The sequence below is a fragment of the Cloeon dipterum genome, chromosome 2 (assembly GCF_949628265.1).
Source record: "Cloeon dipterum chromosome 2, ieCloDipt1.1, whole genome shotgun sequence".
Lineage (NCBI taxonomy): Eukaryota > Metazoa > Arthropoda > Insecta > Ephemeroptera > Baetidae > Cloeon > Cloeon dipterum.
Window position 1 is genome coordinate 26,944,563 of NC_088787.1, and position 27,902 is coordinate 26,972,464.

A 27,902-nucleotide genomic window follows, 5' to 3' on the forward strand; every position below is an offset into this window, starting at 1 on the left:
TATAGCTACTGCCAAGATCACTATAACTTTCTGTCCCTATTAAAACAATGCAAAGAAGGATTACTATATTAAAATTTAAGCTACGAAAATGAAGTCCGTTTAAATTATAATATGGAACAACCCATTGGCTCGCATTGTTAAGGCATTCTCAGGAGTGTCAAGGCAATGGGAGATATTTGATCATTTCTGGGATCTGTTACTGGCTACCTATAATGTCAGAGATGGCGAAAGATGGTTAGTTTAGTGGCTCTAAATGCTCAAATAGCTCAAGGGGCCGGCAGGCGCACTGGTGCTGACTCGACACTAGCTGGCGTGTCATATGAAGACCGCGGTGCGGGGTGGCAAAAAGATTGCCTTTATTGAGTGGCTTTAAGTGAGCCCATAGCCACGGGATATGCTGAGCAGAGGTTAGATATAAATAAAAAAATAAAATAAACTCGGTATAGTCGACATTTAACTTAAGTTTGTAATACATTGGCTTGTTTCTTTAGGAAGATGAGTTGATCAGCATAAATTCATTTTATTTAAAATAAAATTTGATCATCAAATGGACATGTAAAAGAAATAATTAAATCCTGATTCACTTTTGATAGACGCATTTATTGATTATGAAACGAACAACCGAAATACAAATAATTATTCTATTAAAAATAAATGGCTTCACTACTGAACTAATTTTAGCAGTTTTTGTTTATACAATTGAGAAAAAATCTATAAGGCTTATCAGTGTATCTTGATAGGGGCTCGATATTTGACGTTTACAATAACGCATTTTTTACTGGGAGAAAATTTTGAAGTTCATTCCCGAAAAAATTTGCATCGCAGTTTTCACTGTGCTCCTAGCGTATTCAACGTAATTTTTCAACTCTTCCTCGTCCTCAGAGCCAACAGAGTTCAATCGAAACAACGCGGATTTGTTTAGTTTCGCTTCTAAACCTTGCCAGTCAACCAGCTTTGTGCTTGGGGATGGAATGCTCTGGAAATACGCAGCCAAACCGTCGGCGGCGTCCGGCTCTGTTTCGCAAAATTCTTTTTTCTGCAGCATGCATCTGCATTCGTTTTTAGTGTCGCTCTCAACGAAGAACACTGCCGCCAATCTGAGCATTTCGCATTCCCTCGTCTTGCACTTTCCTGAGTATATGTTCTTGGCACAGGTGCTTTTGCCCTCGCCCCCCTTTCCTCCCTTTCCATGTCGGCCAGAAAGTCCATCCGCAGCCTGGACACGCAGTTGATGGTCGTCTTTCCACACAAGGAAGAAATTGTGTCCCGCTTTGCCACCCTTTCCTCCGGCACCCCCGTGCCCTCCGTTGGTTGGCGGCCGGGCGCCCTGCTTGTTGACCAACACAAGCGTCCCCTTGTCAGGGTGCTCGATCGAGTAGCCGTGACTCTTGATTGGTCCCCAATTTGCAACGCCACTCACGAACTCAGGGTAGAAATCGGTGAAGTGCGGCGAGGGGCTGCTCACCCCTTCCAGCCCTCTGGCACCGTCTTGACCGTCGCCGCCGTTTCCGCCCTTGCTGGCGATGGTGAGCTGCGCCCCCCGTTTCACTTCAAGAGCCAAAATCAGGGTGTGACCCGCGTTGTGGCCGTCCTCGCCGGGTGAACCATCCTTGGGGGAAGAGCTTAGCCTGGGAGAGGCGCTTTTTCCGTTCCTACCGCTCATGTTGAAAGTCAAATTACCGCCTATAACCTCGATGGTCGGTGCAGCCAAGGACACATTGGCGTCGACAAGAACTAGGTCGCAGTCAATGAAAATTGTGCCCTGTGCAAAAAGGTAAAGGTTTTGCAGTTTTTGAAATTTTCCCAGCTCTGGAGCGATTTCAGATAAGATCAAATTTCTCCCTTCGTAGATCAATTCCTGTCCGAAATTGTTAAAGGACCGGCGGGTGGTGTGGTTCAAATTTCGGTTTAAAATTGAGTTCAGATCTTGGATCATTTGACGGGTAGGCTTCAAGCTAATGAGTTTGTCTTTGTTAGCGACTTTGATTTTGAATTTTGACAGGTTAAAAATGAAATCTTTGTAGTTGTCGGCGGATACTTCAAGAAACGCCGATTTCCGCAATATTTGCACTTCATATGATTTCAGCTCCACTGTCAGCCTCTGTAAAAATGTGTAAAAGTCATCCATTCCTTTGATAATTTGCGATTTATCGATCACGGTCTGCTCCACTTGGTCAAGGAAATTAGAAATATCTGCACTCGCTAAATCGTAAGCGAGTTGAGTTGATTTAATCAAGTTTTGCATGATGGACAAGTCGATGTTTCGCCATGCGTCGCATACGGTCGTCAGTTTTTCTTTCAAGCTCAATAATGCGTCAAGGGAATCAAAAATTCCACCAGTCAGAATCAACTCTTGAAAATTCAACGATGCCTTTGATATAAATGACGCTTTCTCATTAATCTTGTGATTAATTTTCATAGCGCTTTCAATGCAGACCTGAAACTCGTTTAATATCTTTGCTAAAAACCGCGTTGCCAATTTGTTATTTTTCGGAATAATATTCTGCATTATGTAATCACGACTTCTGTGAAGAATGGAAAATGGAAACTGAACGCCGTCTGTTGGGCAAAAATCAAGACTGCCGAAAAAGAGAACGCGCAGCTCTTGCTGGCATTTTGACATCATTTCCGACGCCCAGGGCGAGGTTTCCTGGTCAGGGTTGCGGAAGAGAGCGATATTTTCCGCTGTGCCGTTCGCATAAATCGAACCTAAGACTTCCAGCATGTCAAAAGTCTCGTTATACTCCCCTGAATATTTATCTTGTTCTGTCAAATCGAAATCCAGTTCGTCTTTCACGGCTAGCAATTGATTTAGGACGCTGCTCAAAATTTCTGAATCATCTCCCTGCTGGTCATGCACCTTTGCCACCACAAGCCCAACAGAGTTTTTGAAAACTTCGATTCTGGGCAGTTGCTTGGCGGCGTGCCTCAACAGTTTCAACACTGGGGCCGTGTCCGCACCATCCATAAGGTTCGCGTGATTCTCCACAAAAATTAATTTCAAACTCTCGGCGTGCTGCAAAGCGCTCTTTGTAAAATACGCTCCCGCGATGTCCAACTTTGGCTCTCGGGATTCGGTGAAGCCAGGAACATCTACCAAAACGTTTCCGGTGGCTTTGTCCTGGTAGAAATGTGGTAGGACATCTTGAAATTGCGTCCGATTTTGGCTTCTCTTACTTTCAAACACGAGTTTGCTGCCCTTCCGTCGCACCTTTAGCGTCTCGTCCTTTATCACGAATTTTGTCAGAGTCGATTTGTCGACACCGCTCGATCCAAAGAGAAATATAAGGTCTTTTTCGGGCACTCTTAGAAGCTCCCCGTAGTTCAAAAGCTCGTGCACCTCTTCAAAAGGCGAATTTTGTTTCGCAAAAGAAATGCTGCAGATCACAGATATCACTAGGAGAAGACGCTTCATCTGAAAAAGTGTCTTATAAGATGTCTGAAATATTGTCTGCATTAATTACCTTTGTACAGCTTTCCGGAGCTAATATGTCGCTCAACAGATGCGAGACACACACACACCGCACTTGTTTTTAATGAACCGCTCAGTTGAACTGAATGAGCGACTCACAAACTATACAAGAAAAGGCACAACAGGTCATCTTGATAAATATTGAAACAAACAAAACAATTTGTCGCTGATGTTTTAAACCGTCGAGAGATGGAGTATTTTTATGTCTTAAATTTTCACCATTCGATCGGTTTATCATGCTGTTCCCAAACTTACAAACTCCTTAAAAACTTATTAACAGAAACAGCTTCTATTTTTTTCCTAAATTAAATCAAGTGTTTATATATATGTGTGTGTGTGTGTGTGTGAAAACAATAAATACACATTATAAAATATAGCAAATGTTTTAAATTAATTTTGGTTGCATATAAAATAGTGAAATTACGTTCCATTTCTTTGAATGAAACTCTTTTTCTGGAATTTGTTCCAGTTACAATTTGAAATGTTTCTATAAAGGCCGCTCCAGACAGTCTTTTTATTTAATTTTGAAATAAATTGAGGTGGGTGTTTAAGCGTCTAAAATGCAAACAATATTTATTTTAATTTCGTGTTTTTAAATTTAAAAAAAATCAATCTTTCGTAACGCATATTAAGCAGCTTGCTTCCACTCCATCGAATTCTGTGGTTTCCTTTTCATGTACAACAATTCTTCCAATTTCAAACAAATTGTTTCTAGTAGCTATTGTTTCTTCTAAAAGCTCACACGTCTCTCATATCTTGGAGAGATGCGAGGCTGATTCCTCATTTGAATCGGCTGCTGACTGTGGTAGCACGGCTCTTCTTGGGTAATGCGGCGATCTTGACCAAAGGACAGCTCATCCTTGTAAACGATGTGTCTACCCTGATTGGACGGAGATTCGTCTTGATAAACAGTGTGTCTACTTTGATTATATGGTGGGCCGTCCTGGAAAGTAATCCTGTTGTGCACGACGCAAGGCTCCTGCTCTTGATAGCTCCTAATTGAGGAACATCTTGGAGATTCAGAGTAGTAAGTCTGTTTAGTGGACGCAGTTTTGATTTTCTCTGACCAAGCGATGCAGCAAACAAAGAGCAGTGCAAGAATTAGAACCACGATGAATGCACCAATGCAAACATAGAAAACTAAAAGATAAAAAAATTAGTGTGAACACAAAGATATTTTTTCTAACCGATATTTGGATGACACTGGTCCTCACCACGAACCACCAAGAAGAAAGACCAAGTAGCATCACTGTCCGCTCGACAGGTGTAGGTCCCTTGGAGGTCTGACATCATGTTCTCCAAATTGAGATCAAATGATTTAGGGGACATGTACGCATTGCTGCAAACGCAGTATATATTGCAGTCCCCGAAAATGCGCGTGTATGGGTACGTCAAGCCTTTTTTATCCAATGTCCAAATCACTTGAGAGTCCAGGGATTTCCTGATTTTTTTAGTAGGAAGTCGGTTAATGTCTCTATTACTCATAATATATACATATATATATAGTAAAAGTATACAATCTTCGACTCACACTTCTCTGTACAATTTATTCTTATGGAAATATACGAGAAGTGTAGGTGATCGAGAAGTGTACGATGAAAGTAATTACTTGGCTGGACATTTCACTTTCCACGATTCCCCATTCTTTGCATAGAATACTGGGATGCTGACGTTCTTCCCGTCCACAATCTCAAATTTCTCAAATCCGTCTGGGACGTGTCCCTTGCGCGTGTTGCCGCGATTCTTTTCCATTTTCTTGCCAGCAACGTCCCCTATCATTGCAGCTGCTCCTGTCAGCGTGGAAGGTCGGATTTTGAAATTTGCAGTGATAGATTTTTCTTATCATATGTACCTGTCATCCTTGTGGTATTCAAACCAGACGCAACTTTCGCGTGGACCAAAAAGACAAGCAGCAGGCTGATGGAGAGGACAAATTGCAAAGGAAGCATGTTGCAATGAAGGAAATTGAAGGATAGAAATTAAAATTATTCGTGTCCAATGCAAGAATTCACAAATTGTAAAAAGCGTAAAAAACAACAATGAGAATAAGATTTTTAACAACTATTATCATAACTAATCGTCATTGCAATAATTTAATTTTATACATAGTTTATTATTCTTGACGTTTTGTTTTAAGGTATATTTTATCCCCTCTGACCTAAGGAGAGTAAAACTTTAATCACCTTACTCCAATTGAAACACTACCGCAGCAACACTTTTCACACCAGAGCTGATTCTCTAATGTTTAATAAGTACCAAATTAAACCTCTCTTATTGAACAAAAACGTTTGATTTTAATGTGAGAATAATGTAAAATCACTTAAAACAGTTGCAATAATTTTTAATAAATTTATATTTATGATTATGTAATATAATTAATATTGAATAATCCGGAATAATCCTTTTATACACTAACAAATGAAAATCGAGGCAGAAACTCGCGCGCTTCGACACCTTGACAAAACTCACGAAGGCCATCTGGCGGGCATTGTCGAACGTCGTTTAATAAACACGAAGTCAGACAAGACACTACGCCCACCAAGGCAAAAAAGCAAAAATGTCACGTCAACAAGAAGTCGACGAGCTTTTCGATGTGAAAAATCACTTTTACATCGGCAATTTTCAGCAATGCATTAATGAAGCACAGAAGTTAAAGGTAGCACCTTTGTTTTTAGCCTATTTAAGACGCACAGTGACCTCTGTTTGATTTAAATTACAGCCCTCTTCAGCGGATGTCAAGGTGGAGCGAGACATTTACCTCTATCGGGCCTATTTGGCCCAACACAAGTTTAGTGTGGTGCTCAATGAAATTTCGAACTCATCCCCACCTGAGATTCAACCACTTAAATTGCTAGCAGAGTATCTCTCTAAGCCCTCGGCAAGGTAAAACGTTCTGCACGTAGATCGTGTTTATCATACCGACACTGTTATAAATTATCTGTAGGTCCGACATCGTGAACAAGCTGAACGAACTGACCTCTGGCAACATTGACGTGTCCAACCAAACGTTCCTGATCGTGGCAGCAATTATCTACTTCCAAGAGGCAAACTATGAGGCCGTCTTGAGAATTTTGCACAATTCTGATAGTCTTGAATGGTTAGAATAGCAGAACCCTCTTAATAACATTGTTTAAATTCAAATTGTGGATTCTGTTTGTGGATAACATATTTCAAAAGCCACTTATTGAGTGCTTTGTACATTAACATTTTTAATCTCCCTTTTGTACAGCTCTGCTTTGGCTCTGCAAACTTACCTGAAGATTGACCGAATTGACTTGGCCAGAAAGGAGCTGAAAAGCATGCAGGAGCGTGATGACGACGCCACCCTAACCCAATTGGCCCAGGGCTGGGTCAACATTGCCATGGATGGAGAGAAGCTGCAGGAGGCCTTTTTCATCTTCCAGGAGATGATTGAAAAGCACGGAGGCACTCCGACACTGCTCAATGGTCTTGCTGTTTGTTACATTGGCCAGGCCAAGTTTGAAGAGGCTGAGTCGACCCTGCAGGAAGCCCTGGAAAAGGACCCAAATGACGCCAACACGCTGATCAATATGATGGTCCTTTCGCAGCACACGGGGAAAGCACCTGAGGTCAGTTGATGCTTTTTCAAACTTCGAAATTCATTTAAAATTACTAAACTTGCATTTCAGGTTTCCAACAGGTACTTGAGTCAACTCAAAGACTCCCATGCACAGCATCTGTTTGTGAAGGAATATGCCCAGAAAGAAGATGAGTTTGACAGACTGGCCAGTCAATATACACCAGTTCCAGTTTCCTCATAACTCTTATATATGTCGTTTTATTATGCTTGTGTTTGTTTATAAAATATCATTAATAATGTTAAGTACTCAGTACACAAGTAAATTCATTCCAGAAAGTTTCTGAATTGGAAAACAGGCTTTATTTATTTATTGCAAAATAAACATTTTAGTGTAGGGTCAGATCAAGGCTTAGCCTACGATGACAAGGAGCAAGGAACAGGTTTATTTGACAGGAAAAGGGATAATATCAGCGGTGCATCGGGTCCTCTTTGCGTTGGGTGAAGGGGGAAACGGATGCAGAGCCTAAAATTGCTTGTATATAATTAATATCGTTTTTGGGATATAAAGGATACCGAGGACACCATAAATTTAAATGCTAAAATCAAGCACTACTTCATATCTTATTTTTTCATTTTTGATCGGTTCTCCTCTTTTGAGATGGGCGACCCCCTGATAGCAAACAACTAGCTAAAACTGCGTGTCCCAATAACATGGGCACACAGGTCTCATTTGAGGAAGTCCAGCCCAGAAAAGGACTAGCTGCTCGTGTTACTATCCCTGTGTCTTGCATTGTTAGACAATCTTCCTATGAAATTGATTCACGCATTTTGGAAAGGTGAAAACCAACAAGTAGCGAGTCGGAAAGCTTTCGCAATCCTCCCAAATTCGAATGGACTCGTCATCACAATGACAAAGAATAAAACATAGGCGCATCAGCCTTCACTTGACCCCCAAGCATCACTCAGATTCTCACATTGCAAGTGGACGCAAAGCATGCTCTCAACAGTTCGAGCCAATGGCTTGGTCAAACCAAAACATTAATGTATCTGGAAATTTGAGTTAAACATTTGTAAAGAGGTGGCAATTTATTCAATCAGATGGCTCAAGAACAGCCATGTAATATTTTGGTGTATGTCATGACTGACAAATTTTAATAAATGGTGGAAAATGTAACCTCAAAAATATTCGGGCTCTATTGCTATTTTAATATGATAGGCATGGAATAGACCTGTGGGTTTTTGTATGAAATTCTCTTCCAATCCAGCAAGTTAAGTTTAGAAAGTACTTTTGTTTTCATTTCTTCCATAGATGTGTCACAACGGGTGACAGTGTGGTGTTTAAAGTGAAATGATTGAGAAAGCTCTCAGAGCCTATGCTTGACCTTCTCCTTTTTCTTAGTCATTCTTTAATGGCTTTTGATATAAAATGGAGAAAAGAGTAAAGACATGGTGTACACTGTTCAACTGTATTCTTCAAAACTTGGAAGTTACAACAGAAGGATATTATTTGATCTAAACGACAAAGTATTTACAATCTGAGGTAAATTACATTTGAAAATCTTATAACAATGCTTCTTTTTGCAGCAAAAAAGTTAAATCACAATTTACTCAGTAAAAATAAGTGGATACACATGCAGTCCTAACCAACCACCAAACAATTATTCAACACAAGCTCAAAACCAAAATTCACTAGACTGGAAAGAGGGGTTGGAAGTGAAAACTTATGTCAAAGACCAGTCCACTTGTTCTTTTCACACAGCGTAGCAGAATTTTACACTTGTGTTCGCAGATCTTACTTTGGCTGGATAATAGGGGTGGAAAGGACCTGATCAAGGGAGGATAAAATAGCCAAGTCCAGAAGTAGTTGTTCCCAATAAAAAAAGATCACATAAGCATATATCTCATTTGACTTCAGCCCTTGCCTGCAGGTTCTCATCAGAGTCGTCTTCAGTGGACACGTGCTTTCCTCTGAAGTACACTGGTTCTGCCTTGTTGAGCACGGTGTCAGATGTTATGTGCACGCTAACTACATCTGAGCCTGGGATCTCAAACATTGGGTCCAGCAGCAATGTTTCCTAATGGATAAGATTTCATAATCAGAAATCAATTCTCATATTCCCGAACAGTGGCATTTATTTCAATGGATGCTTGAAAATCTCTAGATGCCAATTTATTTCTTTTTTTAGGTTTCAAATTAACCAAATTAAAAAAAAATCACTTGCACCTATGTGGGCCTTGTGGCACAAAATAAATAATTATTAGTAACATGATGTCAGTAAACGCAAGAGAGTAGGAAAAAATGTCGTACCATTATTGCCCTGAGCCCACGGGCACCCGTTTTCCTTTCCATGGCTAGCTGAGCAATGGCCTTCAGCGCATCAGGTGAGAATGTCAAGTCAACCTAAATTAGACAAAATATAAGCTCAGGTTCAATGTTTTTTTTTATGAAATTTACCTTGTCCATTGCAAAGAGCATTTGGTACTGAGGCACCATGGCGTTCTTAGGCTCGGTTAGAATACGGATCAGCATGTCTTGGCCAAGAGAGTGGAAAGGAACTAACACTGGGAATCTTCCAACAAATTCCTAAAATCAGATTGACCATGTTAAGAGACTGTTAAATTGTCAGTAGAGTCATGCTCACAGGAATCATTCCAAACTCAATGAGGTCTCTCGCTTCTACTTCTTTCAAGAGAGCGTCACGCTCTGCGTTGTCTTCCTCGGCTGAAGTTGCAGCGCTTTGGTTTGCAATAGCAGACAAAGCCGCTGCACGCCGACCAGCCGACTCTGTTGCAGGAGCTCCAAAACCAAGATACTGTAAATAATAATCAACTAATTGTAGTTTTAAAACATACAATTAAAACATACAATATGCATAATAATATTGACACAAGAAATTCTAGGTTTAAATTTGGCTTTGGGAAGTTTATATTATTGACAGCAATAATTCAAAATCATGACAAAATTGTTTTAAGATAGAGAGAGTAGACCTATCTCAATTTCCAATTCAAGTTCACTGCATTTAACAGGTTAAATCTGGTTAAATAATTAGCTTTGAATGAGAGCAACAATTTATCTCCTACCTTTTCATTTCGGCGTCTGCTGATAAGACGATCAAGTCCATTAAAAGCTCCAGATGCCACAAAGAGTATGTTAGTAGTGTCCACCTGAACAGTTTCGCCACGTAGTTTCCTCGGCGAGTTTCTCTCTGGCACATTGACTATTGTTCCTTCCAGCATCTAACGTAGTATATTCAATAAGTATCATGAAAGGGGGATTAACTTTTTAATATACTTTAAGCATTCCTTGCTGGACACCTTCCCCACCAACATCTCGTAATTGGTGGATGCCAGGAACTGCTCCTATTTTATCAACTTCGTCCAAAAATACAATACCTGGAAATGAAATTTTAATTTGATATTATGTTTAGGAGCAAAAAAATATGCTTTTTAATAATGCATAAATTAATATATGTAATTTGTTTGTACTCAATTGTCATATAGACACTGCTAACAGTGAGTGTAGTTTTTATCACAGCTGGATGCATTATTTAGCGTTCAGAAAAGAGAGTGAAACGTATATCTTTTTAAATCCAAATGTCAAGAGACACATTTGTGACATCATTAATGGCACAAGGAGCAATTCTATTTTTTGCTTGGCTAACAATCTAAATTCCATTATAGAAACCCATTCGTTTAAATTTTCTCTCACTTGAGACAGATTTCCCCATTGTTCTTTGATTAGCTATTGGTTAATAATCATAAAACGTGTTATCAATTTTCCAATTTGTAACTAAGCAGACAGCAGAGATAAAAAGATGGTTGCTGTATGATGTTGTAAGTTAAAATGGAAACAGCACACATACCCATTTGAGCTCTATCAACGGTGTAGTTGGCATCCTGCAGCAATTTAGCAATCACACTCTCAATGTCTTCGCCCACGTAGCCAGCCTGTGTCAATGTTGTGCAGTCACAGATGGCAAACGGCACGTCTAGGCATTGGGCGATCGTTTGTGCGAGCAATGTCTTGCCTGCCAACAGGAAAAGTCAACCAACTGTCCCGAAACTCCTAGCACTTCTTCAAACCTGATCCTGTTGGTCCAAGCAGAAGAATATTGCTCTTCTCCAGCCGGAGCTCATGGCTGCTAGCGTCAAGTAAATCACTGCCCAGAGAGTTGTTGTTGTGGGCGCTCCCACGCCTGGAAGAGTCGTCCTGGGATGCAGGTGGGTTGAAGCCAACCCCTAGACCAAGACCACTGATGTGAAGCAAGTCTAAAATAGCGCATTGAGTTAGTAAAATTCAGTGCTACACAAATATTAAGAAACGTTTAGCTTTAGAACTTTTATAGAATGATTTCAAGTCTGTGTTATTTCACCTCGCTGGGAGAAGGATTGAGTTGAAGAATCGTGGTGTGTGCCATTCTCAGGGCGCCCAGGTGGAGGCAAATTGTTATGGATCCTTTTATAGTGATTGTAAACGGCAACAGAGAGTACTTTTTTGGCTTGCTCTTGACCTACCACGTGCTTATTTAGGTACTCAAAGATCTGAAAGTAAAATATTGCAGTCAAGATATTTGGAGAGACCGGTTGAGAAATTTTCAACATGAAATTCAGGTTGTGAACAGATGAACACTAGAGGAATGTATTTTCTGTGATGTAAATGAGACCTTGTCTTTGTTGCTGCATAATTGGTGGTTTATTTTTGTTTTTCCCTGGCATAATTTACCTTTGACCCTCACCCAATTAATATACAAAAATTCAGTTGTAATTTAATTTTGCATGTTTCGATTTATTTTTAAGTCCAGATGTTGTTGTAAATTATTGTCATAAAAATGGCGACAGTACGGGCCTCGTGGATACAGTAAAAAATATCAATGCTTTAGCGACAAGCAAACTCCAATTTTCATTTCCGTAGCTGAATTTGAAAGTTGCTCTTAGTTTAAATCATTAATAAAAAGTATAATGATACTTCTCCGTTTCTGAGATTTCATCTGCCAAATTTTACACTTTTATCACAATCTCAAATCTCACCTTCTTTGGTGGCGGAGGGGGCTTCCTTAGCGGTCCGACTTTTGGTTCCTCAGCCGTCCTTGATTGGTCTTTTAAACTTTTCTTCGAGTCCATTTCTGACAGAACCACAAAGAAGTGGTGGCACTTCTCGCACTTGACAAATCTCGTTGACGCTGGAGATTTTTTTTCGATATCGGTTTAAATTCAACCAAGTAACCACTTACAGACAAATGTTTCAACGTGGGTGCATGGGTCCCCACACTTGGGACAGCAAAGCTGATTGCCACCGTCTTTGCCCCCTGATGTTCCTTTGGAGCCATCGCCCCCGCCCCTTTTTTTGCCGATTTCAGGGCTTTTGGAGCCTGGCGCGGCTGCTGATGGAGGAGGCATTGAGGGGGTAGTTGGTGGTTGGTCCGTTGGCGTTGAGCATGATGCTGGACAGCTCGTGTGCACTGTGGCCACGATCACCCTTTGCGGCGACAAACATCCTGATCCCAATCCTGGCCACGAGGATAAACACACGACGCCACCTGAAATTAAAAATATATTTTGTTATTTTTTATTCTTTATCTAGTCATAAGAAATAATTTCATTGATGCCTCTGGCAAATTTGCGATGCGTTATGAATATTTTTTGAATAAATAAAATGATGTTTACTAATTGAAAGCTTCTCCGCATTAGATCCGTGCTTCTTGATCTTAGTTAAAACGTCGACATTTCAGGTTGGTTGTTCCATATATTATAATTAAAACGGACTTCCGTTAAAACAGCCATTCGTAGGTTGGAAAGTGTTTATGTGAAAAAGCAAGAAAACAATTTAAGGAAAAGACTGGTTTTGGAAGCTGTAGCAATAGAATGTGCGGACAATGTGGTGAGTCAACCTAGCCACCTACTCGTCGGAATCTGGACAAATATTTTTCGGCATGAAGGATAAAACTCCTATCGCACAATAAACCAGTCCTTAACCTTTTGTAAATTCTTTGGTCTTTTGTTAAAATATTTTTCTGTTTATTCTGTTCTTGACTAGTGTTGGAGCCAGTTGTGTTTATTCCATGAAAAAGGTATAGTGAATATTTGTATACTTTCATTATTTAAAACTTTTAACGTAGCAAGATTTTGTAGTTAATTATTTTTTGGTTGATAATTGTAAATTATTGTTTCTATATCCATGAAATTGGGCTCTACTTTGAAGAAGAAACCTTTAGGAGAGGAAGATTAAAAAGGGGTCGAAGGGGAGGTTTCAAACCAATGATGGCAAAGGATTAAGTCTGTTTGAATTAATACATGCAATTACAAAAGTAAATAAATTACTTTGAAAGAATTACCGCTATACAACGAATCACATACATGCTGCTGAACATTGAAAGAGGCTGAAATATTTCCCCACTTCTAATTCCGCTTTTAATGAATGACATATGGAACAACCAATCTGAATGGCAAATCCACTTGTTTTTAAGTTTACTTTGAATCGCAAAATGGCAAAAAAAAAATTCAAACCATTTGATTCTAAGATTAAATTGCTTAAAATGGATAAGCTAACTTTAAGACACGATGAAAGTTTTGCGAATGCCTAGCATCAAGTTCATTTGTAACCGTTTCATTTAATTTATTATTTGAATGAACTCCAGGCTGTGATAAATATCGTCAACATTGAAAAACTGCCACCTCTCCTGGCTCAAACTGGTCTCTGCCCATCATCAATTACCCGCCTAAGAACCACTTTTGAAAATGGCTCCATACACAATGGTTTGAAAGTCTTCCACGTTGGCCCAAGCAGAAAAAAATTAACTGCAGATTGAGCAACACTCAATAGATCGAGAAGCTCTTTCGACCAATTCCTTCACGTCTCAGAACTGCAAAAAGCAACAAACTCTTGCCCTGCAGTTCTTTTCTGCGGCAGCACGTAGCGCCTATTCATCTTGTTAGTAAACCTTTTGAGTGATTCAGCAATGCATCGTAAAGTTAAGGTGGGGAGACAGGGTCCGCTGCGGAAAATGCACACACAATGCGTTTCTTTCCACACTACTTGACAAAATTACTTTTTAATGATGCAGCTCGATTTTTACGCCTACCAAGGCTACTTTCTAATGGCGCATTGTGCGTAGGGATGTGACCAGAGTTGCTGAATGCACTCAATGGCTCAACGCAGCGGGGGATGCGGCAATTCGTTTCCCATTGCGATCACTAACGTTTTAAGACGTGACGCGGATAGATGTGAGAGAACGCGAATCGTACTGAATGCGGAAACTAATCGCCAAAGCAGCATTGCGAAATTCCGATAAAAAATTTGATAGCGATCCTTAGTTTTTATGGATTTAGTAATGTAACCAAAATGCATCAAAGGATAACTGAACAAGAAGTGGATTAGATTAATTCATCAATAAAATTGGCAGAATTGTCACGTCATATTAGGCCCCAAAGAAATGAAACCTTTTGAGTCTATTTTAATTTGTTGCTTGCTAGTATCCAAAACGTATATATATTTAAATTCACTTGGTGATCCCAGGAATTGTGTTTTCTCGCATAGCTTCCCTGACGAATAAATTGATTGAAGAGTTAAAAATTTTATATCGTCGTGCAATGAAGAAAAGAAAAAAAGTTAAATTAACACTAGCAGGTTGTGCCATGGGACATTGTACATAACATTAATTTAACATATTTAAGCAGTAAGTTGTTTTTTTCTAACGAACGTGTGCTAAATATGCCTTTATTGCTTCTCTCCACAATTAGTGCCTTGTAACATTGTTTATTGTGTGCAAAAAAAAGATGAGCTGTCGCGTGGTAGTCAAAATAAAATAGTGATTCAAGTAAATTTAATGCATGGAATAAACAAACAAAATAATAAAATACCAATTTTTAGTGTTTCAACTATATTTCATATTAATGTAGAAATATAACTCTTTTTATGATGGATATATTATGCTTTTTTTAGAAGTCAACAATACGTGCATTTTTTAAATTAACACGGAATTAAGTAAATTGCTTGTTTCTGCATTGAATGGCATAAACATACACCGGTATTTCTAAACAAGCAAATATTTTACAATGCAACTAATTAAAACTCAAAATCTAAGTGATTGACCAATCAACTCCGCATTATCTATACTTGTTATATAAACACGAATCGCGGGTTAACACGATAAGTTTAAAAAAATAGCCAGCATGTTGTAAACAGATAGCATTTGATCAATAAGTATTGCATGTGTGACTCAAACTCCATTTCATTTCCTTGCTCCATAGCGCGAAAAACAGAACATAAATCACGACCCCAAATAATGGCTGATTAATGCGTAGCAGATGTCGTTTTCTAAAATTCAAATTCAGCTATTAGCCTTTCATGAAAGCAGCGGAATTAGGCCTCTCAGCTTGGAGGTGCGGCTGCTTATTCAATTCCAGCCGCATATTGTCCTAGTCAGATTAGCCTGAGTGCACTTTCCATTTGATGCAGCTCGCGCTTTGCGGCTAGTTAAAATCTTACATATTAATGACACCCGCCTCTTGTTGCGTTGGCACCGAGTCAGTAATTTTTCTCGCAGGAAGAGTCACATCGCGTACAGAAAATTAAGCAACGTCGCACCGGTTCGCTCAATGAATGCAAACGTAGATTTTCAGCCTTTTGCTGCAAATTGGCTTCAAAGCCGGTTTACCATGACACGTGCAATATGGTAACCAGTATTGTATTCGCTTTGAATTCACCAACGCAGAAGTTTTCAAAGAGGCACACATAAATTATATTGCTTTCCAGCAAAAAGATATGCAACCAAAAATAGACTAGCATACAAAGAATGTGTCGAAAAAAGCACTACTTTCATTGAAATTAAAGTGCGATGTCCAATTCAGCGCTCATGTGAACTAAAACTTAAAATGCTCGATCACGAGCGCAGAAACCATATCAAACTTTTACTCTGCATTCAAATATGCTGCTAGAGATGAAAAATTGTACACTCTCTGTGCACGTCTGCGCTCTCAGGAAATACGGTGAAGTGAGAAATTAGCGATAATTGTTTAACTCAACTGAGTTGAATTTTCATGGTGTCTAATTACGCGCAGTTCTGCTAGTTAAGAGCAATGCAAGGTTGCCGCGTGCGAATTTTAGAGAAACGTGACTTGGAACAGCTATCTCATAATTCTCTAGAGTGAGCTGCGAATTTGTTTGTAGCCAACACAATGGCGAGCCAAAGTTGCAGACTCATCTTCTGTTTACTCACTTTCCTATACGCGCAAGCGATCACTTTTTTATCATGCTTTTCCAAAGATGGCTAATTGATAGATTATACGATCAAAGCAATTTAATTTTCTGCTATAATTGATGGTGAGTAATTAAATCACTCTGTAGCATTGTCATCATTTTAGCTGTTATGGTTTATAAATTTATATTGTAACGGTTGTAACTATTAACTGAGATAAAAAAGGATTGAATGCAACTTTTAGACAGATTTAAATGAAGGTTTCGTTTACAACACTATTAAGTTTTGCCATCTTGAATCCCATTGATACGAGTAGCTTATCGCAATTCAATGATTTAATTTCTCTTTTTTTATTTTAATTAATATCTCAATTTCAAATTGTAATTAATGCAACGCATTTTTGCATAAAATTGTAGTGAATGAGAAAGTGTGTGATATTTTAGTTTAGATGATGCACGACGTACTCCTTGATTATTTGCTGTTAGCGGCATGGAGTTCTAGGTATCTTTTACGAAAAGATTGAAACCAGAAACACTTTCGTAATCACTTCAATTCCAAACCGCGAAAAGTAGCGTTTTCGGCAGCACTTTGCGGCGTTTTGGCCTTGCGGTAGGTGCTAATAAGGACGGCGATCGACGCATGCCGGTCGATTCGGCACCAATGATGGCCTAGGTCAAGAATAGGGAGAGTGCTTCTAATGTGCAGCGTAAACGAAATAGCTGCCGGCATGTGCGTTAGAAAGTGAGAGCTCGCGGCAGTTGCATAACGTGCTTTTTATTTATTGGCGCCGGCAGGGTGATTAATTTCTTGTATTCCGTTTGCTCGACGGCCAGCGCAAGTACACTGCATTCATATCTAGGACACGGTGCACACGACGTGATGAGACTGGCTTTACTATCCACTCCAATGTCCTGCCGTTTTCTGATCGCCTCTTGACGATTTGGGTCAGCGAGGTGTCGCGGCCGGGGTGTTTGCTTTACTTCTGCTTTTCAAGGGCAAATCCGTTTCGCGCGAATTGACGCTCTCGTCTGACGTTCACCGCATGTGCAATGGAATGGATCATAGAGAGATATGAATATCACTTACGCAGTTGCGTCTCTTATGGCAGTAAATCTTAATTTAACATTACGTCAGCATGCAGGCGAAATGGATCTTTAATTACGTTCATTAAGGAAAATAGCAGAGCGTAATATGCTTGGGGTAAACGTGCGGTTGCTCTTTAATTAAGGCTGTTCCTTTCATGCACCAATTGTTTAACAACGCGTAGGCGTAAGTTTCGAGCATCACGCGTTTAAAAAGCTCAAAGCTTTCCACGGTAGTTTGAAGTGATTAATGCACCCTTAACTTAAATGCAGTAGTGCACAGACAACGGAGAGAAATTCGTGACCAATAATTGAAATCATGCATTCAGCTAACATAAAATATTTGAGAATCTTTGGGATACAGACACATGCTAATAAAATCAAGAGTTGATTATTGGAATTGATAAAGGTGAAACCATCGCAAGACAGAACAGTAAAGAAAAAATTTTTTTAAAAAAATATATTATGTTGGAATATCTGTGACAAACACAAAAACGATTGCTGGAGGGCAAGTAAATAAACATTTCTTTGAAGCAATTAAATTCTAAAAACAGAAGAATTTGGATTCCAGCATTTTTTGCGTCGTTGCTTGGTTTTCTAATCAACGTCGCTCGAGGAATCATCACAAATGCGGCCTACTTGAGCTGACAATGGTTAAAAATAAAAGTCTAGTGTATAAGGCTCAATGTTTGAGTGCCGGCTGTGTGAGGCGTAAGTTCTAGCCACGCGTAGTCTAATCTTACAACGTATTTAGGAAATTTGCAAATTGTAGAAATAACAAAGCAAGAATTAGACTGAGCACATGTCCACAGTTCCAAGCTTGCATCAAAATTAAATCACAGAATACAATTAGATCTATGAATGAAATACGTGCTATAATCACTGTAAATTTATATTAAGATTTCTCACGAAGTAACTTTAATAGATTTTCAATTGCACTGTTCTTCATCAGGCTGAGTAAGTTTTCCAACATCACAAAACTCAGACAAAATCATTTAAACCATTTAACTTTTCAGACTATAACCACTAATGGACCGCTGCGTTGCAAAACAAGCACTAATTGACATGATGTACTATATATCAAGAAAATTAGCGGTACATTCGTTTTTTGATTGAATTGATCTTTCAGTGCTGTCTTGTCCCAAATCATGCTGTGTAATTATAGCCGTTAGCTCAAAATAAGCTTTCAAAAATGTTTGCGAATAAAAGATGAGATATTACGTAACCGCAAAAAGAAATTAATTATTTGGGGTGCCACATGTAACATCTTGGTGTTCAAACCAACCAAGAATTTCTCTAAACTGAACACACCAGAGTACTGGATGGTGAATACAGCAAAACCAGTTTTGAACATGAACAGTTATAAAGGTCAATATGCGTGTTCAATGGTCAAATCTTGATATTTCAGTTGATCATTTCAGAGCCCATCTCGTTTTCGTTCTTTACATTATTGCTCAAGAAGATCATTTTTTTTTTGCTCAAGATCTTTTGAGTTTGTTTCAAGATTGTAGGGTAATTTTAATTAAACCAGATTATTGCATTCACCTGCTGCTCTACAAAAACCACAAATTTCAAACGAAAACATTCAAGTCGCTGCATGTTGATAAAAAAAAATTGACCATCGCAAGTCGAATTTTCAAGCATGAATTAATGGCTTTGCAACAATAATGTCGGTTCCAGCAAATTATACACAGGGAAAAAGCGTTGTTTGAGAAAGTTACGTGACCCTGATTACGAGCAAATCGCGGTAATTACACACGCATCGCTGAATATCCACGAGATTCTGTGTTATGTAAACGCGTTGCGAGAGAAAAAGACACAAACAAGTCTTACTTATTGGAGAGATCTTTCTGGCTGCTACATATCTACGGGCGAACACAAGGCCACCTCGAACTCGGCTCATTGTCTCTGCCTGAAAATTGAATCAAATTTATATTATTTATTTTATTGTTCCAAGTTTGTGTGTTTGTCTGTCAGTCAGTCGATTCTATTGCGTCACATTTCACATTAATTGCTGCTTGATCACGAAAAGTGTGCTGATCGAGCGTGTCTCCCTAATTAAATTTATATGTTGATTGGCGTTATCTAGTTTTAAATGGGTTAATTACAAACTGCGCTGGCCTCATGAAACGCAAAATAAAACTCGACAAATTTTACGACACTAAAAAAGTTTATTGACCGTGTAAATAGGCAGTAAAGTTACGTTGATTTATTTACCTTATTGGAGGGATTGAATTGTGCGTGTCAAAATCTGAATTTAAATTATAAATTGGAGCGTGTGCGTGATGACGAGAAAACCATAAAATCATGCAAGACCTTGTCTTTTCAATTTTCAAGCTATGGTTGGTAATTGATTTGAAATTAGTGTTTACTTGACTGCGAATTAGAATTTAAAGTAAAAATATAGTCATAAATGTTTCAGGGGGTGCCTCAGAGCAAAGGAGTAGTGTTCTACTTTAAAACTAAATGATAACGATGCCGCTTATTATAGAAAATTCCCATAAAAATGTAAAATATTTACTTTAAATTACCGTTTCTGGAAATGATTATTTATAGTTAAGTGATGCATAGAAAATAATTCATATAAGAGCGAAGATAACAATTTTGTGATGTCATTTCAATGGACCAGCGATGTTGCAAACAGAAGCGCGATAAATTGAGATAATAGTTAAGCGAGTGACAAGGCAGCAATAAAAACAAATGGGAGTGCTCATCAGGTGATCAGCTGCCCTTTGCACATCGCCCCATCGCCAGTGGACGCACCCGAATCAGGGTATGAATGGGTTAAGCAAGGGCTAGTCGAAAATAGCCGAGGCGAGCTTGTTTTGGTTGTTTTGCAACTAATCGTCCGCAGCCGTCAATTATTGCGCACTGAACCCTTTGCTCCTTTTAAAAGAGCGAAACGATCTTTCCACGCGACCAGTAAGGTCGCTCGGAACGACCTTGCTCGCGAATAAAATCGCCCTTTATTTTGCCATTATTTGGCAACAACTTATGAATTTAATTCCGCTGGCCCAACACCAAGATCGTTCTTAGCTGCTGGAGCGAAAATCACTCCAAAAATGGATCATGCAACTCGCGCCCTTATCGGTTATCGATCAACTTGGCTAATCTTTTGCCCGGGGATGCGGCCCGGGCGTCCGAAACGTCCACCGTGGCCCTCTGAATTCAGATGACACAGCCATAGCAGACTTTCTGCAAGCTCCCGTCTGTCCATTCGGTCGTCTCACCTTTTTTTCGGCTGGTCGCTCGTCAGACTGCTAGTTCGGCTGGTCGGTGCGCGCTTTCATTCGGACGGACGGCCTTCGTGGGTGGATCGGTGTCCACAAATTTAACGGGACACTCGGTGTTTACAATCTGACTGTGAACCCGAAACGTAACTAAATCGTCTCCGTTCTTGTTCTGCGTTCAGCCGTTCGCCAACTTCTTGGGTCGACCAGCAGTTCGTACCTCCCACTTCTAGATGGCAGGCAGTCACGTGTGCCTCAAAGCTGGTCCATCTGGCGGGCTTTACTTTAATGAGAAGGAAAAATAAAGGACACGAAAGGGGAAATTAATAAATTTCGAATTTTCTTTTATTTTAGGAACTTGATTCCTAACATCACTGGCAGTCCATGTCCATACCAACATTCTTTGCTCAGTTATTTATCAATCAAATTGAATTTTTGTTGGTCCCACCAGAATGACCACTGTTTTGATCCATTTCTATCGGAAATATTTTCAAGTACTTGGGGTTTGAGCAATCGTCGTTTCCCTCACCCCGTTTCTCCCCGCCCAGCCTGTCCTCGCCGCCGCACGCTCACATGGAAGATTGAGACGATTCCACATCAGGGCAATAATAAATAGTGTAGTTAAACCAGGGTGAATGTTGCATAACATGGGGTGTCAGCAGGTTCGTAGCTGTCGTTGTAACTAAAGGTAGGCATGTGTTTGATTTACTGCGAGTTAATTTTGCCATTGTTCTGCATGTAAGACGCCGATACATTATGTATACATATATTGCGCAACACGCAAATAATTTTTTATTAAATTACTTTCCCTTCCTATTATCTTCAGACCGGCACTTGAAACCCAAGTAAAGAAATAAGAAATGGAGCAGGACGACCCGAGATTTAGAATCACGCCTTTACAACAGATGGCAGCTTCAACAACTGGAGCTTTGGTGACTTCGATAATTGGTATAGATATTAATAAATATGTATCTATTAATATACATTTTTATTATTTTTTAATCTTATAAAAGACATTTGTCTTGTTATAATATTATATGATAGGTCTGAATGCCTGAAATGTCTTGAACTAATTTTATATCTTATTCCAGTTACTCCTCTTGATGTTGTAAAAACGCGTCTGCAAGCACAGCATAAGGCGCTGTTGTCAAACAAATGTTATCTGTACTGCAACGGGTTGATGGACCACCTATGCCCTTGTAATGGAAATGTTCAAGGACCAGCAGCTGTCTCGGAGATGCTGAAAAAACCAACGCACTTCAACGGAACGATTGTAAAAAATATTAACATTCAGCGAACGCAGTGGTTATCACGTAATTCTTTCTATAGGATGCTTTTGTCAAGATTTCTCGAGCAGAAGGTCCTTTGACCCTGTGGAGTGGCCTTGGACCAACCCTGATCCTCGCCCTCCCTGCCACTGTGATCTACTTCGTCACCTACGAGCAGGTGCGCAACAGGCTGCGCACCTGGGTCAGCAAGCCTGGCGACGGTCTCGCGCAGCAGCCAGTATGGGTACCCCTGGTGTCAGGTGGTATGGCTAGAGTATGGGCCGCTAGTATTGTCAGTCCCCTCGAGATGCTGAGGACAAGGATGCAGGCCCAGAAAACGAGTTACTTGGAGGGAGGCAGAGCACTGAAACTGCTGGTTCAGCAACAAGGCATTACAGGGCTGTGGAAAGGACTTGGGCCCACACTTCTTCGAGACGTACCATTTTCAGGTATTCAAAATCATTTTTGTTTAGGCTTTGTGACAACCTTAACTATTGGAAGTAGTAAAGTTTATAATGTTTAGTAATTCTTGTTATATAAATTGAAATAGAGTAACTTAAACTTAACAAAATTACTTGCCTTAAGATTTGGTAAGTGTGCAAGTTTGCAAAAGTTTTTCCCTTTTTCTCTTAATAGTTTCGTGAAAGCTGCAAAATGACATTGCACCATTCCACAGAAAATTTGTAAATATGAAGTACAGTCTGATACCAATGTTACAATTTCCAATAGTTATAAATAAAAAAATTCACATGTAGATAATTTGATAACTACAACAGTCCTTTCAACTGCTCGGTATACAATTGGTTAAAGAACTCATTATTGAATAATTATGTTGACTTAATTAACTCATGCAAATCTGCTTACACTATTTAATGTTCATTTTGATGTGTTTCTCTGACAGAGAAACTCTTTATCTGTGTCTTTGACTTTGTGTTATAAATTTACCGTTAAAAATTTGTGTCTGGTTTTTCTACAGGGGGCTAGTGAAACTAAAACAACTTTCTCTAATCCATTTTAATAATGTTCTTTAAATCTGTTGACAGCACTCTACTGGCTCAACTACGAAACGTTGAAATTGCACTTCAACCAACCAGTACCAACTTTTAAATTCAGCTTGTTTGCAGGAGCCCTCTCTGGATCGGTGTGTTCATTGTTTTAAGTTCCAAAATTTATTGAATACACTTAATACTGATCCTTGCAGATTGCCGCTGTAATTACGCTGCCATTTGACGTTGTGAAAACGCACCAGCAAATCGAGCTTGGAGATAAGCAAATATATTCCAGTGAGTTATTGATTAAAAACATTAAAAGTATAATTTTAATGATTGAACTTAATTTATTTTGCGAGCAGATCCTCCAAAATCGATAAATGGTAGAAGTTCTACACTGAATGTCATTAAGAGGATCTACAGTCAAAGCGGAGTTTCAGGGCTCTTCACAGGACTGGTACCAAGGCTAGTGAAGGTGGCGCCTGCTTGCGCCATTATGATCGCAACGTTCGAGTACGGGAAGCAATGGTTTTATGTGCACAACATGGGCGAGTTCGAAAAGCAAAGAAGCGGAAGCAAAGAAGCTTTATTAGTAGAGTAAAAGCAGAAGCCTCTCATAAATTTAATATCGCAAATCCAAGCACTTCCAGTCTCTTTAATTTTGATTTAGAGCACTGGTTGCTAAGTTGTCTGAATGAGTTTTTAGGCGAAATGTGTGATTTACTTTCCAGCCAAATTTAAAGAACTTTTTAGCTTTATGTACTTGGCTACAAGCTTGAAATTTTCAATAAAAAGTAGGTTAATGACACATGACACCCTATCCTTTCAATTAATGCAGCCAGAACTTTACTGCTGCTGCATTTTCAGAGCACCTAGCTTTTTGTTCAAATCATCCAATTGTTTGGATCCTGGAACCAAAGGTCTTCCCATTGCTTCCATGAAACCCTCCAAATCTTGTCCATAGCTGCATGAAATATTAACAAGGGATAAGCACGTGATTAAACAATTATATAAACTTGCTTTATTGTGCAAAAAGAATACAGTGATTTATGACCACATAAAAAGTTACCTGCTTCTGGGGCGACTAGACGCTCGACTAGAGTTCTCAGAGCTAGTTGCAAAGTCAAAGTCATCCATTGTGTCTGTAATTATTTGCGAATTGAAATCCATGAACCATCCATAAGACGGATATCATACCAGTCTGATAAAGACACGAGGGACCATAAATATCGTCTCCATAGTAAGGCATCTGGTCGTCGCCTTCAGCAGCTGCAGCTGCGTCCAGTGTTTGCTGGTTCTTGACCATCTCAAGCCACTGGGAATTGTGAAATCTAAACTTTTCCAGCTGAACTCTTTTCGCCCACTCAGGAAAATGAGTCTGGAAATTTTTATAATTTATTATAGGTTTGGCGTTGCAGAATCTATCTCGTACCCCAATAATGTCCAGAGTGTTATCACAAACCCTTCGGATTTCTGCGTTTTTGTCGTGCATGAGATCGATTAGATATGCTGCTGCCTCTGTGGAAATTCCAGACATTGCTAACTTGTTTGATTTTCATCATAACTTGCCTGTTTCCTGAATCAAAAAGTCCATTGATGATGGATGCTTGCATAGTTGGAAAAATACAAATATTATTTGCAACACCACTTCATCATCTTCTTGCTTTGCTGTAGATTGTAGTAATTAATTGAGATACAATCTAAAATACTACAAACAGACCTTTCAGTAGTTCAATTAAGTCCTGCAGCACCTCAGCCTTGCACAACAGGTTGGCGCAAGCTTCATCCATTGCAGCTGTACCCAAAAGCACGACGATTTCTAACACAAGATCATCCTCGGATCGACCTTCAAGATGTTTAGTATTAATATTATTATTTGTCTTTTAAAACGGTAATAATTATACAAAGGCAATGGTTATTTATACAACCTGACTCTTAATCAATAACCAAACACTAACCTGAAACTAGATGAGACCTAAGCCAAGGAATCAATTTGTATTCTTTCATCAGCCTCTCCCAATCCATATTTTCAACAGCCAGGTTGCCCATAACTCCGAGGCACTCGACCACAAATTCCTCGCATTCTGCTGCTTGAATTGCTTGAGCCAAGTCCCCAATGAACTCCTGTTTAGAGCACAATATCAAGTCGAATTTCATAAGTCTATGATGGAAACATTCATACCACAAACAGAATTTTCGTTTGGCCTGGATGTTGAGCTATGTTCCTCAAACACTTCATCAGCAAAGCGTCCTGAAAGTGGAAGGCTCGCTGCATCAGAGTCTTCAGCCTAGTGCCCTCGCACATCAGCTGGGAGTTTCGCTTGTTCAGGGCAAGGTTAATGGCGACCGCAACCAATTCCAAGGGCACTTTGTCTTCAGAGCACTCGATGATCATTTTGAGCACCAAAGGAATGCAATCTGTGTAGGTGAACATGGACTTGACTCTGTCGTCCATGCTCAGGTGGTACAAAATGCCGAGCACCACTGACCTGTGTTTTTGATTATCTGTAAATTTTAGTTACGATCGTAGTTAAGAACAGTTTACATGTAAAGCTGATTATAGCAATTGATTTTCAAGCAGATAATTTCAACCACAAGTTATATGGTTCATACGGGTTGATACCCTTAAAATTGAAGAATAATATTTTGAATATTTATAGCCTTTAATTGACATAGCTGTAATGTATTACCTAGTAGGTGAACAAGTTTGGGGAGAAGCCCAACTCGAACCATTCTGGACCGCAGTTCAGGGTCAAAGGAAAGGTTAAAAAGCAGCTTCATGGCTACGTGAGCCAGGTCAGTGTTCGTAGAAGTAACCAGGGCAGGAAGTTTTTCCACAACGTTCATGTCAGCCTGCAAAAGAATCGTTTCGAGATTCAATGTGATTGAGCACAAGTTGAAAAGTACCATGTCATCCTTATTTTCCCGAAAAACAGACAGCTTCTTGAGGAACGTGACTATTAGCAAGAGCAAGTCGTTGTTCTCTCGATCTAGAGCTTTGACTAGCATTCCAACAATGTTTTTCCTTCTCATTTTGTCCTCCAGCCTAAAAGAAACAATAGTTGTAAACATGCATGCGCAATATAATTTATTTTTTAAGAACCTCGTATCCTCTGCGATGTTCAAAAGGAGATAAAATGCAACTCGCAGCAGTTGATCCTGCTTCTTGGTCAGCAGGGCAAATTTCCTAGACGATTTTTCAAAATCTGCCAGTGCTTTCCGCTTTGTCTCTTCGCTTGGACTGGCTGCCTCACTTTGTGAATGACGTCTTCGCTGCTCCAGCTCATCAGTCCACTGGTCATGCCTCCTCAACTCATAGTCAATCAGTTCCATGCATAACGAGCCCATCTGTCACACAATGTGCTGAATTAGCAGAAAAGAAATTTGCAAAACTGAATTCAAACCTTGTGTTGAATGATAACTGCGTGAAAAGCAGAAAAGGTGGAGAAACAGAAAAAAACGTATACAATATTGGTGCTGAGATCCAAACTCTGTTTCCAGTCCTCCCTTAAAACTCTGGCCAAAGCTCCAAGGACGCGTTCTGAAATTAGTATAATTTGACCTTAATTATAATGCTCAAGAAGTGCTAAAATTACCATTTGCTGAGAGCTCTTGCAAATTATCTGGATTCCGAGCAAGTTGCAAAATAAGTGCTGAACCTCTGATCTAGATTACATAAATATTGAGTTGCAGAAACAGTTTAGTAAAAAAATTCTACCTTTTCAGGAATATTTTCATAAAGTAAATCGATGTAATCTTCAATTTTTGATAAAGTGGCCACCTCAGCGGTTCCATCAGGACTCGATAAGTTTGAAACATTTAGCTCTGTTGCAAATGCAGTCTGGGGACGTTCTTTTACGCTCTGGGTTTGAGCTTCTTTGCGTCGATTCTGGAGATAATAAATCAGCTGCTCCACTTCAGGAAGTTTGCTTCGATGGATCAGACTGCATTTTTCCACAACCTCTACCGCAAGTGCTGATATGTCAGTGTTCGAGTGTAAGCTTTTAAGTCGGATAATTTTTTGGCATTCCTAACAAATTTTCGAAAAATTAACTCAGAATGAATACGTGAAGTAGGAATTTTAGTGGCAAATTTAATACCTTCTTGTCCGACAAAACTGTAGACATCCCCTCTCCCAAGATCGATGCTTCAAGCTCATAGTGCACAACCAATGCTTGTTCAGTTGGGTGGACATCAAGCCTGCCTGCTTTCACCTTTCTGCAAATTATGTATTATTGTAAGTTTTAAAAAATATTTATTATACAAGGATAAAAACTCTACCTTTTTAAATATCGAGCGTCGTCAGATTGCATTTTTATTTAATTAAGCTGAGGATGAAAATTATGCACTCGTCTTATTTGTATGGAACATAATTAAATCATAGTATAATTAATATTACATAAATATATTATTAACAGACATAATACAATATTATACATGTATTATAAAATTACTGTACAGAATAATATGTATGTACCTGCCAAAAATTAACCACGCGTCTGCAGAAATGTAAGAACACTAGTGCAGTTTTTCCAGTATTTTCTAAACTGTAACCTCAAAATTCATTGTTTGCAAACAAAACATTGATCGCTAGACCAGGCTAGACCAGGCTTTTTGACCAGCACTGTTTTGAAAAGACAAGCGAAGATTCATGCAGCGCAAATTTCCAAGGGACACACCCCTCCCTGACACTACGTTATAATACGTGTACCGTACAACATAGCACGGCGCGGGAACTTACCCATTCATCATTCATAAAGAGTGATGATATGATGAGTGTGCAGTGTGTTGCGTAATGCGTATGTTGGATGAAAACAAACGAGGCAAATAAATAATTAAGACGGTAATAATAAGACGGATAATTAAGGTGGTTCAGTCGGATGAGTTTTGTTAGTGCTTCACTTGGCCGTTTTTTAAAACTCAAATGAAAAAATGAAAAAGCAATAAAATTAAATTAAATTTACTCAAATAGATATCGAAAATATGGAAAGAAAATATCGAAAATATCAATAGTGATCCTTTGAAAACTCGACCGTTTGATTTTTTATAGGATACACAGTATATTTAATTTTTGGAATTTTTTAAGTTCTAGACAGCTGATATTAAAATAAATTTGTGTGATTTGT

The 27,902-nt window shown here is 39.2% G+C and overlaps 6 protein-coding genes across 7 annotated transcripts in view; 2 read left to right on the plus strand and 4 right to left on the minus strand.

The window, feature by feature from the left end:
* Window positions 1–583: 583 nt before the first annotated feature.
* LOC135936514 (uncharacterized) lies at window positions 584–3,565 on the minus strand. Its single transcript, XM_065479347.1, has 2 exons — window positions 3,465–3,565; window positions 584–3,415 (listed from the first exon to the last, which is right to left on the minus strand). Exon 2 carries the CDS (start codon window positions 3,413–3,415, stop codon window positions 776–778), a length of 2,640 nt encoding a protein of 879 aa, XP_065335419.1. The 5' UTR covers window positions 3,465–3,565; the 3' UTR covers window positions 584–775.
* A 613-nt stretch (window positions 3,566–4,178) lies between these two features.
* Window positions 4,179–5,484, minus strand: LOC135935193 (uncharacterized). The gene is made up of 4 exons (XM_065477330.1): window positions 5,325–5,484; window positions 5,082–5,256; window positions 4,660–4,913; window positions 4,179–4,612 (listed from the first exon to the last, which is right to left on the minus strand). The coding sequence occupies exons 1-4, from the start codon at window positions 5,419–5,421 to the stop codon at window positions 4,203–4,205; spliced, it is 936 nt and encodes a 311-aa protein (XP_065333402.1). The 5' UTR covers window positions 5,422–5,484; the 3' UTR covers window positions 4,179–4,202.
* Window positions 5,485–5,969: 485 nt separating this feature from the next.
* Window positions 5,970–7,366, plus strand: epsilonCOP (coatomer subunit epsilon). The gene is made up of 5 exons (XM_065477331.1): window positions 5,970–6,128; window positions 6,192–6,355; window positions 6,417–6,569; window positions 6,702–7,062; window positions 7,123–7,366. The coding sequence occupies exons 1-5, from the start codon at window positions 6,030–6,032 to the stop codon at window positions 7,252–7,254; spliced, it is 909 nt and encodes a 302-aa protein (XP_065333403.1). The 5' UTR covers window positions 5,970–6,029; the 3' UTR covers window positions 7,255–7,366.
* A 1,099-nt stretch (window positions 7,367–8,465) lies between these two features.
* The window catches only part of ClpX (Caseinolytic protease chaperone subunit), a 92,274-nt gene continuing 72,837 nt past the window's right edge, over window positions 8,466–27,902 (minus strand). Inside the window, exons 1-13 of one of the 2 annotated variants that reach the window (XM_065477319.1) lie at window positions 20,522–20,743; window positions 19,123–19,202; window positions 12,245–12,550; window positions 12,042–12,193; window positions 11,387–11,555; window positions 11,097–11,282; window positions 10,877–11,041; window positions 10,306–10,406; window positions 10,095–10,250; window positions 9,656–9,826; window positions 9,469–9,597; window positions 9,322–9,414; window positions 8,466–9,088 (exon numbers count right to left, since the gene is read on the minus strand). In XM_065477319.1, the coding sequence (XP_065333391.1) occupies window positions 8,915–9,088; window positions 9,322–9,414; window positions 9,469–9,597; window positions 9,656–9,826; window positions 10,095–10,250; window positions 10,306–10,406; window positions 10,877–11,041; window positions 11,097–11,282; window positions 11,387–11,555; window positions 12,042–12,193; window positions 12,245–12,550; window positions 19,123–19,192 (1,872 nt within the window). In that variant the 5' untranslated portion in view covers window positions 19,193–19,202; window positions 20,522–20,743 and the 3' untranslated portion in view covers window positions 8,466–8,914. Of the gene's footprint in view, window positions 9,089–9,321; window positions 9,415–9,468; window positions 9,598–9,655; window positions 9,827–10,094; window positions 10,251–10,305; window positions 10,407–10,876; window positions 11,042–11,096; window positions 11,283–11,386; window positions 11,556–12,041; window positions 12,194–12,244; window positions 12,551–19,122; window positions 19,203–20,521; window positions 20,744–27,902 lie in introns of those variants that run through there. The other variant, XM_065477320.1, reaches the window with a different exon arrangement.
* LOC135935192 (probable mitochondrial glutathione transporter SLC25A40) lies at window positions 21,058–23,589 on the plus strand. Its single transcript, XM_065477328.1, has 7 exons — window positions 21,058–21,207; window positions 21,346–21,467; window positions 21,611–21,792; window positions 21,849–22,236; window positions 22,831–22,928; window positions 22,989–23,070; window positions 23,139–23,589. Exons 2-7 carry the CDS (start codon window positions 21,380–21,382, stop codon window positions 23,375–23,377), a joined length of 1,077 nt encoding a protein of 358 aa, XP_065333400.1. The 5' UTR covers window positions 21,058–21,207; window positions 21,346–21,379; the 3' UTR covers window positions 23,378–23,589.
* On the minus strand, window positions 23,347–27,412 carry Kap3 (kinesin associated protein 3). The gene is made up of 17 exons (XM_065477318.1): window positions 27,254–27,412; window positions 27,058–27,129; window positions 26,877–26,994; window positions 26,495–26,806; window positions 26,373–26,442; window positions 26,181–26,317; window positions 25,880–26,124; window positions 25,684–25,822; window positions 25,467–25,629; window positions 24,959–25,281; window positions 24,735–24,900; window positions 24,497–24,622; window positions 24,346–24,444; window positions 24,209–24,294; window positions 23,974–24,154; window positions 23,846–23,918; window positions 23,347–23,740 (listed from the first exon to the last, which is right to left on the minus strand). The coding sequence occupies exons 2-17, from the start codon at window positions 27,087–27,089 to the stop codon at window positions 23,623–23,625; spliced, it is 2,388 nt and encodes a 795-aa protein (XP_065333390.1). The 5' UTR covers window positions 27,090–27,129; window positions 27,254–27,412; the 3' UTR covers window positions 23,347–23,622.

What these genes read in the sequence shown, in the direction of transcription:
- LOC135936514 (XM_065479347.1), bottom strand. Translation starts at nt 3,415, where the DNA reads ATGAAGCGTCTTCTCCTAGTGATATCTGTGATCTGCAGCATTTCTTTT.
- LOC135935193 (XM_065477330.1), bottom strand. Translation starts at nt 5,421, where the DNA reads ATGCTTCCTTTGCAATTTGTCCTCTCCATCAGCCTGCTGCTTGTCTTT. An exon ending in GAATACCACAAGGATGACAG is followed by an intron (nt 5,257 to 5,324) that starts GTACATATGATA and finishes TGACAGGAGCAG; the next exon opens with CTGCAATGATAGGGGACGTT. An exon ending in AAAGTGAAATGTCCAGCCAA is followed by an intron (nt 4,914 to 5,081) that starts GTAATTACTTTC and finishes TAAAAAAATCAG; the next exon opens with GAAATCCCTGGACTCTCAAG.
- epsilonCOP (XM_065477331.1), top strand. Translation starts at nt 6,030, where the DNA reads ATGTCACGTCAACAAGAAGTCGACGAGCTTTTCGATGTGAAAAATCAC. An exon ending in CTCTCTAAGCCCTCGGCAAG is followed by an intron (nt 6,356 to 6,416) that starts GTAAAACGTTCT and finishes AATTATCTGTAG; the next exon opens with GTCCGACATCGTGAACAAGC. An exon ending in AATTCTGATAGTCTTGAATG is followed by an intron (nt 6,570 to 6,701) that starts GTTAGAATAGCA and finishes CCTTTTGTACAG; the next exon opens with CTCTGCTTTGGCTCTGCAAA.
- LOC135935192 (XM_065477328.1), top strand. Translation starts at nt 21,380, where the DNA reads ATGGAGCAGGACGACCCGAGATTTAGAATCACGCCTTTACAACAGATG. An exon ending in CGCACTTCAACGGAACGATT is followed by an intron (nt 21,793 to 21,848) that starts GTAAAAAATATT and finishes TTCTTTCTATAG; the next exon opens with GATGCTTTTGTCAAGATTTC. An exon ending in CAGGAGCCCTCTCTGGATCG is followed by an intron (nt 22,929 to 22,988) that starts GTGTGTTCATTG and finishes TGATCCTTGCAG; the next exon opens with ATTGCCGCTGTAATTACGCT.
- Kap3 (XM_065477318.1), bottom strand. Translation starts at nt 27,089, where the DNA reads ATGCAATCTGACGACGCTCGATATTTAAAAAG. An exon ending in AAACGAAAATTCTGTTTGTG is followed by an intron (nt 24,901 to 24,958) that starts GTATGAATGTTT and finishes TGCTCTAAACAG; the next exon opens with GAGTTCATTGGGGACTTGGC. An exon ending in CTTAATTGAACTACTGAAAG is followed by an intron (nt 24,445 to 24,496) that starts GTCTGTTTGTAG and finishes TACAATCTACAG; the next exon opens with CAAAGCAAGAAGATGATGAA.